The sequence below is a fragment of the Mobula birostris genome, chromosome 1 (genome assembly GCF_030028105.1).
Source record: "Mobula birostris isolate sMobBir1 chromosome 1, sMobBir1.hap1, whole genome shotgun sequence".
Lineage (NCBI taxonomy): Eukaryota > Metazoa > Chordata > Chondrichthyes > Myliobatiformes > Myliobatidae > Mobula > Mobula birostris.
The window spans coordinates 158622556-158637835 of NC_092370.1; the positions used below are offsets into that span (position 1 = coordinate 158622556).

At 46.4% G+C, this 15280-nt stretch overlaps 1 protein-coding gene across 2 annotated transcripts in view; it reads left to right on the forward strand.

Moving 5' to 3' along the window:
• mta1 (metastasis associated 1) overlaps nt 1–15280 on the forward strand; it is a 149118-nt gene that overhangs the window by 96015 nt on the left and 37823 nt on the right. For both annotated transcript variants that reach the window (XM_072264908.1, XM_072264917.1), the window contains exons 14-17: nt 1903–2086; nt 5614–5703; nt 12634–12780; nt 14767–14802. In XM_072264908.1, coding sequence (XP_072121009.1) covers nt 1903–2086; nt 5614–5703; nt 12634–12780; nt 14767–14802 — 457 coding nt within the window. The remainder of the gene's footprint in view (nt 1–1902; nt 2087–5613; nt 5704–12633; nt 12781–14766; nt 14803–15280) is intronic.

A 15280-nucleotide genomic window follows, 5' to 3' on the forward strand; every position in this document is an offset into this window, starting at 1 on the left:
CATAGTAATTCCTGAGAGGTCCCATATACTAAATGGTCAGTATCAGAGTCGGTGAGTCCCGTATACTAAATGGTCAGTATTAGAGTGGGAGAGTCCCATATACTAAATAGTCAGTATCAGAGTCGGAGAGTCCCATATACTAAATGGTCAGTATCAGTGTCCCATATACTAAATGGTCGGTATCATAGTCCCATATACTAAATGGTCAGTATCAGAGTCCCATATACTAAATGGTCAGTAGCAGAGTCCCATATACTTGGTCCCATATACTAAATGGTCAGTATCAGAGTCCCATATACTAAATGGTCAGTATCAGAGTCGGAGAGTCCCATATACTAAATGGTCAGTATCAGTGTCCCATATACTAAATGGTCAGTATCAGAGTCCCATATACTAAATGGTCAGTAGCAGAGTCGGAGAGTCCCATATACTAAATGGTCAGTATCAGAGTCCCATATACTAAATGATCAGTATCAGTGTCGAAGAGTATTACACCATGGAGACAGGCTCTTCAGTACCATTTGGCCCACGTCCCACAAAATCTTTCCTTTAGATGTACACGTACCAAATATCTTTTAAATACTGTTATTGTACCCACCTCCTCCCCAGATAGCTCTTTCGTATTACCCACCACACTCTGTGAGAAAACCTTGTCCCTCAGGTTCCTTTTAAATCTTCCCCTCCCACTTTAAACCTACGTCCTCTATCCTTGGGAAAAGATTGTGTCGCCTCTTCCAGAATTTAGTTGCTTGTTTTAAAAAATTATTCATTTACAGGATGTGGGCGTCACCAGCTAAGCCGGCATTTATTGCCCATCCCTAGTTGCCCTTGAGGAGGTGGTGATGAGCTGCCTTCTTGAATCACGGCAGTCCCTGAGGTGCAGGTACACCCACATTGAAGTCAGTGAAACTGCAGTTTCAAAGTAGAAAGTGATCCACCATTTATCGTGCACGTAGTGCGAGCAATCGTAGACAAATTTCCTCGTAGTTAAACCACTCTTTATAGTCCCAGGCTACACAGGACACATGCAATCCTATCTGCATCACAAAGCAATACCCATTTGTCCCACTTCCCAGAACGTGCATTTTGTTGCTGTTATGTTGACGGTAACAGCTCTGGCTTAGTTTGCAGGGCTCTACACCCCTGACTCCTCACTCCACAAGCTTGGGAACAAAGTAGGAGCTGGTGCTCCGGTGTCGGCTGTGGCAAAGCAGCACTGACAAAGGTGCCAGCTTTAAACTGAGGCCTCACCTGCTGCCAGCTGGGCATCGAAGACCCCAGGGAACCATTGTAATGAGGCACAGGGTAGTCCTACATTCTGCATTCTGACAGCATCACCAAAACTTATTGTTGCCACGGTCCACTTCAAGGCGGTTGTGGGATCGCACTGTGCACTCATTACCTGCCATGCTTCCCACCTTCCAGCCTTGCCTGCACTTTTAGATATCTGGGTGGATGTTGGAAGTTCCCGTAACAATAATGAAAGAAAATCAGAAGAGGTCTCTCAGCATTGTGTCCAATAATAACCCAAACAACAAAACTATGGTCCACCTCAGATCTGTTTGTGGTCTGGCCATAGACAAAATGTCTGCCCATTTGTCTGTGTGACTAAAGAGATGTACCAAGCAAATAGAGGCATTCATCATTCTTTTCTGGGGATTGGTAGCCGTCTGCAAAGCAATGAAGATGTTTTTTCTCCTGTATGGTGGGGGGGGGCGGTGGTGAAACATACTCTCCACCCGCTTCTGAGAAGGAACAGCCAGCAGGAGACGTGTCAGTCTGCAGCACAGGCCTTTCCTGGGCACACCTCTGCTGCTAGGTTGTCTGTTCCAGCCCCTGAGTTTGGATTTCTTTTTTTTTGGGCTGAATTTTGACAGTCACTGTGATGTGTTGTCTCTCCAGAGTGCCCACGGCACGCCGATGAGGAATAGCACCAGGCCCAAGTTTGCTGTGAAGACACGACAGGCTTTTTACCTGTGCACGACCAAGCTGACAAGAATAGCCCGGCGCTTGTGTCAAGACATTCTGCAACAGGCAGCCCGGCATCCGTATGTGCCAATTAACAGTGCCGCCATCAAGGCAGAGTGTGAGTACCCCAGTGACACCTGGACAGCTTTGAGCCTCGTGAGGAAGTTCTCCAGGCGTGACGTTGTTTCCCTGTTGAGGACGACTTGCCTGTCTTCCACACGAGCTGGTTCTCCAGCCCTTTGTACCACTTGTTCTTGGCCTTCGTCTCACACGCGTACACACACTGGGTCACTCTCCGGAGCTGTTCTGCCCTTTATTTTCCCGGTGCCCTAGCAAACATTCAGTCCTTGGGCAATACCACAGCAGAAATGAGCTAAACTCACTTCATTTTTTTGCATCCTCACTGTCCACTGTGTTCGCCCTTTGAAGGCAATGAATTTGTTGTAAATCTCAACAGGTTCCTTCTTTGAGTGATGCTGGTCACTTGCTCTATTTTCTGACACAAAAAACAAGCTACTGGAGGAAGTCAGGTGGGTTCAGGCAGCGTGTGTAGAGAGAAATGGACGGCTGATGAGCGAGTAGGTGGGAGATGACCAGAATGAAAAGGTGAGGGCGAGGGGTGGGGAAAATGCTGGCAAGCAGTAGGTGGACTCAGGTGAGGAGGTGACCAGCAGATGGAGGAGGGAAGAGTGGATATAGTGGGAGAGGCTGAGTATTGACAAAAGGATACAGAGGATTGACTATGATAGAAGATTTAATGCGGAACATGGAATCAAATGAGGGAGGTGGGATGAGCACTTGGAGGAGGGGACCCCCGGTGTGGGTGATGGGAAAGTGAAGGCGGAGCAAGGGATGGGGAGGGGTTGTCTGTGTATGTGGAGGATGAACTGGGTGGACCAGGAGGAGAGAGAAAAGGAGTAGAGGGGGAGCAGATCACTTGAAATTAATACTCATGCTGTTAGGTTGCAGGCTACCCAGGCAGAATATAAGGTGCTGGTTCTCTAGTTTGTATCTGACAGTGGAGGAGTCTGAGGGCAGACAGGCCATTGTGAGAATGGGGAGGGTAATTAAAATAGCTGACAACCAGAAGGTCCAGAAGGCCATGTTTACAGTGTATAGGTGCTTGGCAAAGCAGTTCCCTAGTCTGCCTTTGATCTCACCAATGTAGAGGAGGCCACTTTGAGAGCACAGACCGCAGTAGGTAAGTTTGGCCGAGCTGCATGTCAATGTCTGCCTCACTCGGAAGTGCCTTTACAGTCCCGGATCGGCCCTCTATTTTCTGTCCACCTTTACCAGCTAATTTTCACACACTCTAGGCATTAGTTCCCTGTTCTCCATGTCCCCTGTGCTTGGACATGCATCTTGCAGTAACAAGATTTTGTAGGCTCGTTTTAAAAATAGGTCCCAGAGTTTAGGCTGGTGACTGGCAGATTTCTGTGAGAATGGCCTCCTAGGGATGTGAAGGAAAAACCAAATCACATCCAACCCTCTTCTTGAACCCCCCCTCACACCAGCTCCAGTCTACCGTCAATACACTCTCATCTCTGACCAACTGAACACGACTGTCTACTACGTTTTGAGTCTTCTGCCAAGTGCCACACCTGAGTCCCAGCACCACGAAAACTGAAGAGATCCTGAAATTAGTGTAGCCCCCTGGCAAGCCTCAGGGTCGCTCGGCTCGCTGTCGTCTAAGGAAACAGCCCTTGGCCCCGCCAAACTGGGTAATAGTTTGTGTGGATGCTGTGTGATGTACCCCACCCCGCCCAAATAACAGACACTACACCGGACACGATTAAATGATTTACAGTTTATAGATATTACTGGAACTATATAATTAATAGAGATAAAATATAAAAGGAAAATAAAAGGCGCCACACTTATCAAAAGTTCAGTCTCTTCGTGCACAAACAGTTGGAGCTCTTCACCCTGTGTCTCCCCTCGGACACCTTGACCTGCCACCTGGGACCAACAATGGTGGTTGACCAGACACTCCACACGAGTCTGTCTCCATCTACTCTCTTCACTGAACACCCTGGACCTCGGACTCCTGCTCGGGATCCGACCCCTTTAGCGGACTCACAGCACCTTGTCCACCCTATGTCTCTGTCTCCCGCCTTCTGCACAAAACCCACACATCACACTAACTTACAGACACACAGAAAGAATAACATCTATCCCAATTGGTTTGTAACACCCTCTTATCAATAACATAATCCAAACAAACTGCTAGCGGGAGGACTTTCTCAGCAGTTAACATAACAAAGAAGCCATTTCAATTATAACATAACAAAGAAGCCATTTTAATTAGACTACGCAGTAACATAAAAGAAGAAACCCCTTACATTAGGAAGGCAGCATAGCACTGCTGCCTCACTTGGCTTTGATTCTGACCTCTGGTGCTGTTTGTTTGGAGTTTCTCCCCTCCTGGGCTTCCCCCTGATGCTCTGGTTATCTCCTACATCCTGAAGACATGTTGGTCAGTGAAAGTGACACAGTAGTGTAGCGGTTAGTGTAAATCTTTACGGTGCTAGCGACCCCCGGTTCAATTCCCGCCGGTGTCTGTAAGGAGTTTGTATGTTCTCCCCATGACCGTGTGGGTTTCCTCTGGGTGCTCTGGTTTCTTCCCACATTACAAAGATATACTGGTTAGTCAGTTAATTGGTCACATGGGCACCGTGGGGGGTCATTGGGCCAGAAGACCCTGTTACTGTGCTATATCTCAAATTTTTTTAAAAATGGCCAGGCCCACTGTAAATCCATCCTAATGCAGGTACCATGGTTGATTGGAGAATCAGAGAGGAGCTGATGGGCATTTGAGAGGGTAGGTAGTAGCAGAAAGAAAATCATTCTGAGAGGCAGCAGTTTCTCAATGGGAAGAATGGCCTCCTTGTAGTTGGGCTGAAAGGTCTGTTTCTGTTCTCTGTGACTCTATAACTCTCGGGTTTCCATAACCTCTTTGTAATTCTTCAGCACTGAAAATGCGTTCACCTGTGTAGGGTGAGACATACTTTTCCAGTCTATGTTTCTCCACACTTGTTCCGTGCCATGTCTCAACATAAGAAGTTAGGAGCAGGAGTAGGTCACTGAGCTGTTAAACCTGCTCCCCTATTCAGTATGATCATGGTTGATTTGCCCAAAGTATCATCTCTTCTCTGTCGGTTCCCCATAGCCTTCAATTTCCCGATCTTTCAAAATATTCTCTACTTGTTTTTGAATATGCCCAATAATCCACCCTCCACGTTCCTCTGGGGTAGGAAGTTGCAGAGGTTCACTTCAGTGACAACATGGAACCGTACAACATAGCAACCTGCCCTTCAGCCGCAAAGTCTGTGTCGACCATGATACCAATTCAATTGCACACCTCAGCTTTAAGTGACCAGCCCTTAGTCTTTTAACTGTGCTTCCTCATTCAACAAGGAATGCTGTTGCCCCCCCCTGTGATAGGAGCTCTGGAGTCTATTTGAATTTGTAGAGGATTTACAAATAGCAAATGGAGGTGACTTTCATTCCGTTGGCCTGGCCCAAGTTTGATCCCTGGACAGCATCTCATTTCTCCCTGCTCTTCAGAAATAGGAAGGAGACAATTACAGATTATGCCAGAGGACTTAAGTTTCCAAAAATAACCTGTTAATTTTCATGCACCAGGTACGTTGCGATTACCAGAAGCAGAAAATCGAACCATAGGGCTGAAGCGTGCTGTTAGAAAACCCTTGGAAACAATTGTGCAATACTTAGGTAAGTGTCAGCTCGACGCATTGTTACAGAAAATCATGATACGTTTTTGGGAAGTGCAATCGCCCTGTACTGTGTTCCATCGACATCTTAAAGCCTGGTCATGTAATCGTTACCACATTGCTGTCTGTGGGTCTGATTTCCACAGTTGCAGCAGGTAAATATATTTCAAAAATATTTAGCTAAATGCAAACCTTCTGCCTTGGCCACCAAGTGTCTTCCATTTGTGAAATGAACGCTGTTGGCATGGCGATGAATGACCATCATTGTGTGTGATTGGACAGAAACACTGCACATACTCATTCAGCCTAGACGTTCCATCCCAAAGGACTGTTGACCCATTTACTGTCAGATGGGAACATGCTTGTCAGGTGACAGATGATGACAGGAACACCTCGGGAAAAATAATAACAGAGCAGAGTCTGTTAGCCTTTTAAACCTTTCATCCAAGGGATCTTGTTTGATTTTATCTCTACTCTTTATATCATAAGACCATAAGACATAGGAGGAGAAATAGGCCATTTGGCCCATCGAGTCTACTCCGCCGTTCAATCATGGCTAATTGTATTTTCCCCTCCTCAGCCCCATTCCTCGGCCTTCTCCCTGTAACCTATGAAGCTGTTTTCAGTCAAGAACCCATCAAGCTCTGCCTTAAATAAACCCAATGACCTGACCTCCACAGTTGCCCATGGTAACAAATTCCAGACTTTTGTACAGCACTGTACTGCTGCCGCAAAACCCCATCCCACCCGCCCCCAAAACTCATGACATGTGAGTGATGATAATCCTGATTCTGATCTGGGTCTCTATTGTGGACTGAGAATGGGAAAGAGGCAGGGAGAGGGGAATCATGACTGGGATAAGGGGAAGGGAGAAAGGAGGGAGCAGGAAGCACCAGAGAAACATCATGTAATGATCAATAAACCAATTGTTTGGAATCAAATGACCTCGTCTGGTGTCTCAGGGATGGGTGAATCTGCTGCCACGCCACCCCCTGCTCCTGGCATTCCTTCTCTGCCACCTGTCCCACACCCCTCCCATGGTGCCCCACCCTCACCAATCCCAACATCCTTTGCTCCCACCAGATTTACAAACTTGCTCTCCACTCCACATTGACAAACACAGTTCCGTGCAGTAGTCTTCGGCACACTAGCTATATATATGTACCTGAGATTTTTGCACAGTACTGTACTTAAGATGGAAGTAGATAAATATTTGACAGTTTGAGTGACTGATGGGTATGTGGAATTGGCACAGAAGTGGAGTTGAGACTAGCGTTAGATCAGCCATGATCATATTGAATGGGTCAGGCTTGGCTTGAGGGGCTGAATGGCCTACTTCTGCTCCTGTTTTCTTGTGGTCAGAGCAGATAACCTGATTTCCCAATGTTTAAATCCTCTGACGGATTTATCCTCTTGAATAATCTATTAATACTTTCAGTAACTTGGTGTCCCTCTGCACACTGCTTATAATCCTGTATATCATCCACAAATTTGTAAACGTGACTGTCTATCCTATCATAAGTTATTGATAAATACAGTAAATAGACGAGTCCCCAACTCAATCCCTGAGCAACCCTACTAGTCGACATATGTTGATTTGAGGCCCATCTTTCTGACTCTTATCTACTCAGTTGATCAATAATTTGCTTACAGCACCATATCTAGCAAATGTCTCCTCCCTCCCCTTCATGGGAGTCTTTATAAAATACCTTATGAAAATCTATCAAAGTAGTGTCTGCCCAGGCCTTTCCAGCATCCCTATTGGCTGGTTTCAAATCCTTGTGTTGTCCTTTCTATCCTTTCCCTGAGATTCCTGACCTTTTCCCTCTCCAGGTGGTGTGGGTTCCAGCATTCCTGGTGCTGGTGCAAGTCTCCCAGAGAAAGGAGCACCACTCACCAACCCTGTCACCTCAGCAGTTGCTCCCCCTCTGCTGATATGTATGTGATCAGATAATAATGCAGAGATTATAACACTGAGGTCCTCTTTACCAGGGGTGGCACGGTAACATAGTGGTTAGCACAGCGCTTTACAGTACCAGCGACCTGGGTTCGATTCCTACTGCTGCCTATAAGGAGTTTGTACGTCCTCCCTGTGACCATGTGGGTTTCCTCCATGTGCTCTGGTTTCCTCCCACAGTCCAAAGCTGTTCTGGTTGGTAGGCTAATTGGTCATTGTAAATTAGACGAGGGTTAAATTGGGGGATTGCTGGGCAGTGCAACTCGAAGGGCCAGAAAGACTTGCTCTGTGGCTGTATCACAATAAATAAATTTTCCCGATTTGCTTTCTAAAAATAATCCCTCCTCTATTCTTTCCTGGACTGTTGGTCTCCACATTTCCTCCTTCCCCATTATCCTTTTAAGCCAGAGGTGGAGAAATTTGAGATGTCAGGCAGAGATCTCAAACCAAAGTGTTAACTTTCCATTTCCCTCTACAGATGCTGCCTGGCCCTCTGAGCTCAATTTGTGCCTCCTTTTGAGCTAGTTTGGGATGCCCCTCACTGGCACCAAGTAGGCAGCCTTCACATTACACTTTTTGTTCTGTTTGCAACAGATGCAGATTCATTTATTTATCATATGTACATTGAAACATAGAGTGAAGTATGGCCTTTGTGCCACAGAAGCTAAGGCTGTGCTGGTTGTTGGCACTTGCAGGGCTTGGCAAGTGTCACCACACATTCTGGTGCCAATCCACAATGTTCAACAGAGCAACAGCAACAAAATAACAAAACAAGCCCTTTCCCTCTGTCCCCCCATCCCCGCCATCCACCCACCCACCCACAATTAGAGACAGTCCTCCGACACCAGGACAGGCCAGGCTTCCGACTTCCACTGGACTCGCAGATATCAGCCTCTGCCTTCCCAGTGGCGTGGCAGGGTTATTGGCCATTGTGAATTGTCCCTCGGGCTTAGACGAGCACTAGAGCCTGGAAGGGCAGATTAAAATGGGATTAGTGAAAAATCGACATAAATGGGTCAGCACGGATATGGTGGGCTGAATGGTTTGTTTCTGTGCTAAATCATTCCAACTCCTCTAAATGAGGCATTCCCCTTCCCCTTTTGGGCAGCTTCCTGCCCTGTCACTCTTCTGGCTGTTCTTCAACAGCTTTTCGTTCTTCCCACGTGGATACACCTCACTTGCATTCCCATTACTCTCTGCACTTCTAGTCCTGTGCTGGCCAGTGGCGATCAAGACCAAGATGTTCTGATAGCCTTTCCCCCTTTCCCCTCCCTCCCTCTGCTTCTGAGTGTGTTGAGGTTGAGTCATCTATGGGTAGGAGCTGTGTACCCTCAGGACCACCTCACAGTTCGTGACATTCACACATTTCCAAGTCTACGTGTTTTTTTTTTGGTATTTCTGACTCCTGTATACTGTGCTGTTACTTCCTCACAACTCCTGTCACCCACGTGCAAGTCAGTCCCAATTCCTGGTGCAGTTTGCACATTGCATGTTCTCCTGTTACCATGTGACCTTCCTCAGTCTGGTTATCTCCTACTACCCAAAAACAAACGGGCGGGTTGGGTAATTTCCCACTGTAAATTGCCCCTAACAGGCAGAACAGTTGTAGCATCTTGAGTCAAGTTTATTGTGATGTGCAAAAGTACACTGAGGTACAGGTACAATGGAAAAATGTGCTTTCATCAGCATCGTGGGCAGATAGAACATAAATTATTATAGACCAGTACAGTAAAAAGACAAGACAGATGGGTCCATAGTAGAGCAAGAGGTGCTCGGTAGTGTTCTGCTGCTGAGGTAGGATTAGGGTTGTGCAAGAACCTGATGGCAGTAGATGTTCCTGAACCTGGTATGGCATTAATGACAATGTGAGGAGATGAAAATGGAATTGGATTGTGGGTCATTGATGGACAGCATGAACTCAATGGGTCGAAGAGCCTGTTTCCTTGTTGTATGACCCTGACTCTATAAATATACATTAAGTGTTTAGAAATTAAATTAAAAACTTCAGTGAGGTTAAGATGAGTCCTCATCAAAGGATCAGAAGTGGAAAGGGTGAGCAATTTCCAGCATCTCTGAGGTTCTATCCTGGGCCCAACATACCGAAGCAGTTAGAAAAGCATGATCGCGGCTATATTTCAATAGGAGTTTGAGGAGAGCTGGTATGTTACCAAAGACACTTGCAAATTTCTACAGAGGTACCATGGAGAGCATTCTAATTGGCCTCATCACCGTCTGGTATAGGGGTGGTGCGGGGGGACTGCACGGGATTGAAGTACGCTGCAGGGAGTTATGAACTCAGTCAGCTCCCTCATGGGCACTCGACTCCCCAGCATCCGGGACATCTGTAAGGAGCGGTGCTTCAAGAAGGTGCCGCCCATCGTTAGGACCCCCATCAGCCAGGACATGCCATCTTCTCGTTGTTACTGTCAGGAAGGAGCTACAGAAGCCTGAAGGCACACACTCAACAGTTTCTTCCCCTCTGGCATCAGATTTCTTAATGGACAATGAACCCGTGAACACAATCTCACTACTTTTCTGCATTATTTATTTAATTTAACATTTTATATATGCCACATAATGACAAATTTCATGACATATGCCAGTGATAATAAACCTGATTATGATTCTGAAAATAAAAGTTACCTGTTCGGGTATATACAGAGGCTGCTGCAAGTAACAAAAAAAAATAGAGCAAACACTATTTGCACCAACTTCCTATTTTTTCAAATGCTGAAGTTCCTGCTCTCGATGGCTAAGATCTGTTGGGAACATTAGAAATCCTCTGCCTTATCAGCTGAGGTTCCTGTTCCAGAACAACACCTATTTGGAAGGTGCATGTGTTTGGGGATTGAGGCTGGTAGTTCGGACTTGGCTGTTACTTCAGTAGGTTGGAGCCCACATGTGCACGTACTCACACACGCACACACTGTCTCTCACACACACACACATCCATGCACTCTCACACACACACACATCCATGCACTCTCACACACACACACACACATCCATGCACACGCACACACAGTCTCTCACACACACACATCCATGCACTCACACACGCACACACTGTCACACACACACATCCATGCACACGCACACACTCATGCATGCATACGCACACACTCTCATGCACACACGCATGCTCACACACACGCTCACACACATGCTCATCCCACGCGCTCACACACATGCTCACGCTCATACACACACACACACACATACACACACGTTCACATACATGCTCACATAAACACACAGACACACGCTCACCTACACACAGAACATGCACACAGACACACGCACTCATGCTCTCTCTCTCTCTCTCTCACACACACACACACACACACACACACACACACACACACACACACACACACACACACACAGTTTTGTTCACCTATGAACAATACCTTTAGTTATGGTGCACTGTATTAAAGTGAGCTTTGGGAAATAGTGCTGTATTTGCACCAGATCTTTATAAACTGTGGCCTTTCCTTGTGTTTCAACAATGATGATACTTCCCAAATACCTTGTTGATTGTGCTTACTGCCCAGTGTGCTGCTGGCAGCAGCGGAGCAATGAAGCTCCTCCATCTCTGGCGGTGGTCAGAGCTTCCTTCATCATGTCAGTAGCTTCCCCTCAGTTTTCACTACTGTCAGTCATGCAAGTCCCAGGTGGAGACTCAGGAATACCATCGCACTCAGATGTAGAAGGATTCTTCATTGCTGTTTCCATAACAATTATGTTTTACGTGTCAGTGTTGTCAGGCCTGAGCTGAACCCCCGAACCTGGAGGACTGGTGGACCACTCTCAGATATCCCACCCTGCAAAAACTCATTTCAGGGAGGTAGCACCATCAATTTGCAGGAGACTCCTGGAACTTCCGGGAGAGGTGGGATGTCTGCAATAGAGTGGCTCCTTAGCAGCTAGCCAGCTAGTTTAAATAACGTTAGCTATGCTAATGAACAAATGACACCTGTTAAACTCACCTCAACATGTCTTTTACAGTCTTAACCCACCATGGGCAATAGAAAAGTCACTGTTGCAAACAGCGCAGCGAGCAACACTGTCATTATTTTTGACCCCTATTAGACAGGGGTACACTGTTGGGTAGTCTGGGGTGATGTACGTTTTATATTTTCTTTTTTTGGAACACTCTGCTACTCCGACTTTTTTTGGAACTCCCTCGCTCTCTCGTTCGTGGTCGCTCTCTCTCACGGTCACTCTCACTTGCGGTCGCTCTCACTCGCGCTCGCTCTCTCGCGGTTGCCCTCACTCTCGCTCTCTCGCTCTCCTGCTCTTGCTCTCGCTCTCTCTAGCGATTGCACTCACTCGCACTTGCTCTCTCGCTCTCTCGCTCTTTCTCGCACATTCTCTCACACTCGCTCTCAAAAAAAAATCAATTTCCGGGACATCATATATAATTTGCGGGCATCAGGGAGCCACTATTAATATGCGGGAGACTCCGGGAAGTTCCGGGAGAGGTGGGATGCCTGCACTCTTTGTCTGGCCTCTACTCTTTGACCTGTTTGACATGAGTGACCTGGCCAAGAGCCAAAGCGTAAAGCCCTGGCTCTAGCCAGTATAGCTCTCCAGGTCATTGAGACACGCAAGCCTCCACACCACAATAAGGTTGTGGTCCTCTTGGAGTTTTGCTGGTTCTGAAGCACTTTTAATTAACCTTAGGTTATGATGCATGTCATGTACAGCTACTGCAGAAGATATGAAAAGGTGTGTTCCTGGGTAAACATTCTGTGCATCGATAAGGCTGGACAAAATGTTAGCATAGGAATATGTCAATATGCAGAGAGTTACACACTATTCCTGAAATCAGAAATTTCTTTTGAAATTGAGGGCAAGTACCCCAAACAATTGCTAGGGTTCTTGCAAACATTGATATATCAAATGCTCCAAAGGGGAGGAATTGGGTTTTGTTCTTTGTATCCTGACGTTAATCTCCTTCTTTATTCACAGAAGCTCATCCATGCCCGAAACAGGAGCGTGCTCAGGCTAGTCTGCACATCAGCAACGTGACTCCTGCCAAGATGATGCCCATCTTAAATCACAGCTCTCCCACTATCCTGGGCAAGCGTAGCTACGAGCTGCACAATGATACCAATGGTCAGTGTCTCAGAGCTGGCAGTCTGGTTTCTGGGTCACTTTGCGAAATGCATGCCTGTGTATTTGTTAATTTCGGTCAGGGCTACTAGTAGAGTCTGGATACGTTTCTCCCCTCTTCTCAAAGTGCAGACCCCTGCAGGATAGAGTTTCCACATTGTCAACTGAAAACAGTGCAGAACAAGGCCTCACTGGGTCCACTGGATAAACTGGAACTATGGGCCTGGGAGACTCAGGGGCTGGAGTTGCCAGTTCTGTAAATGGTGGGTGGCATTGTCAGCAGAGCAACTTCCTTACAGCTCCAGTGAACCAGATTCAATCCTCGCCCCTGGTGCTGTCTGTGTGGAGTTTGCATGTCCTCCCTATGACATCTGCCTAGTTTTTTCCCCACATCCCAAAGCTGTATGGATCGGTGGACTAACTGGCCACTGTAATCTGCCCCTGGTGTGTAGGTGAGTGATAGGGGGAGGAGGTGATGGACGTGTGGGAAGAATGAAGGATGAGTGTAAGTGGATGACTGGATGGTCAGCACAGACCCAATGAGCTGAACGACTTGATTCCTCTCTCACACTCGGTTGTGTTTTTCATGATATTCTTGCGCAAGTATCAGCACAGAATTACGTGTGGCTCAGCTTCTCCCTTGTGTAAATTCCCAGCAACCAGTCAAGAAGCTCCTTCCAATATTACATTGAATGGCACTTCACTGCAATCGAACTCTGTGTGATGCCTTTTAAAATCCATTTGTGATGAGTCTTTTTGTTCTGAAATGTCTGTTTGAGTTGATGGTTGTGTATGAGAGAGAATAAGATGGAGAACAGCAGGGGAATAGAGTGGAAATGAGATTACTCTGCTGGGAGCTGGCATAGATTCAATGGGCCAAAAGGGTTTCTTCTGTCTTGGTAATAATTAGGAACGCTCCCGGCTGGCAGGATGAGTGCGTTTTCAACTGCATTCAAACGGTTCAGCGTCATCCAAGACAAAGCAACCCAATCCATCTGACTGGAACTTCAGCCTCTACCCACGACACCAATTCTCTCCACTACACAGCATCAATCACCATCTGCAGAATGCACTGCATTTCCTTGTTTAGACTCTCAAATATACTTAACAAACGGTCTAGAAGGACATAGCTCATAGATGGATAGAAGTGCCACCTTTCGCAGGTTTCCCTTGCAAAGCACCTACTATCCTGCCTTGACAATATATCATTGTCTACAGTTGTGTTCCCCAGGCTTCAAGCTGTTCGTAACCGGAACTGTTTGCAATTTGGAAGTGTGGCGCCTGGCAGAGGCGGCCTGCAGCCCCGCAGCAGCTGGCAAATCTGTCCCCCGCCGTCTCCCACAGTCGCTCATATGTAAGGGGATGCACAGTACATAAGTCGGGTGGAGAGTACTTGTAAATCTATATAGGAGGATCCACCCCTTGCCCAGAGGATCAGTGGAGGGAAGTGCAGAACTTGGGGTCTAGATTGTTGAAGCTGCAGCTGCCAATCAGAGGCGTGTGAAAGGCTAGGAGAAAGACGAGATAAGGTAGGTGTTACTGGAGAAGAGGAGCGAGGAAACCTGGGTTGGGAAAAAGACATGAGAATTTCCAGGAGGCAGCTGAGTTGCTTCACCAAGCCTGATCTTTGCATTTGGCTATCCAGTGATATTTGGCAGGACGGGAAACTATGCAAACAAGTAAATTAATTTTCACTGTGAGAAGCTTCACATTTTGCTGCTGTACAACACTTGACACCAGCCTGTGCTACATTACTGATGGTGTGTGTGTGTGTGCATGAGACTTTGTCTCTAACATTGCCACAAGCTGCCCTTGGCAATGTTGTGAACCTGTTTCATTCTGCTCATTCTGAATTGGAATTCAGATCTTGTGAACTTCCAACGCTGCAACACCAAGATTAACTATTGCAAGATTCAGGTTCCTAAGTTTGTAGGTAACATCCTGTTAATGATTTGAGTCATTGATCATTTCTCTTCTGTCTTTTCCCAGGGAATATGAAGAAACGCTTCCTGATGCCTTATAAGGGTAAGACTGCAATAAAACAATGTCAATTTGCTCTTGTTTTTTAGATCTTTATTATGCTTCTGTGTGTGTTTCTGTCATTTTCATTCCCTATAACTATATTTATTCCCCTTCTTTCTCATTTTCTTCTTCTTATCAATTCATTTGACTATATCTTGCATAAATGTGCCTGTGTTAGTGTCACCTTGTACTTGTGCATCTCCTAACCTGTCCATTTATCTAGATCATGGACCCCTTGTTTAATGGCATTGGCCCATGGCATAAAAAAAGGTTGGAAGCCCCTGCTCCAGATCTACTTTCCTTTCATCTTTCTGCAGTAGTAAGTCTGTCTTCCCCTTTATGTCTGGATGCCACTTCACATACCCCAATACAGGATACAGGTTCCTGCAAGTGAACCAACAATCTGCAAGTCATACCACTCCCACAGTACAGCTCCCACATACAGATGCCTCTGTGTGTAATAGAAATTCACCCTAACAGA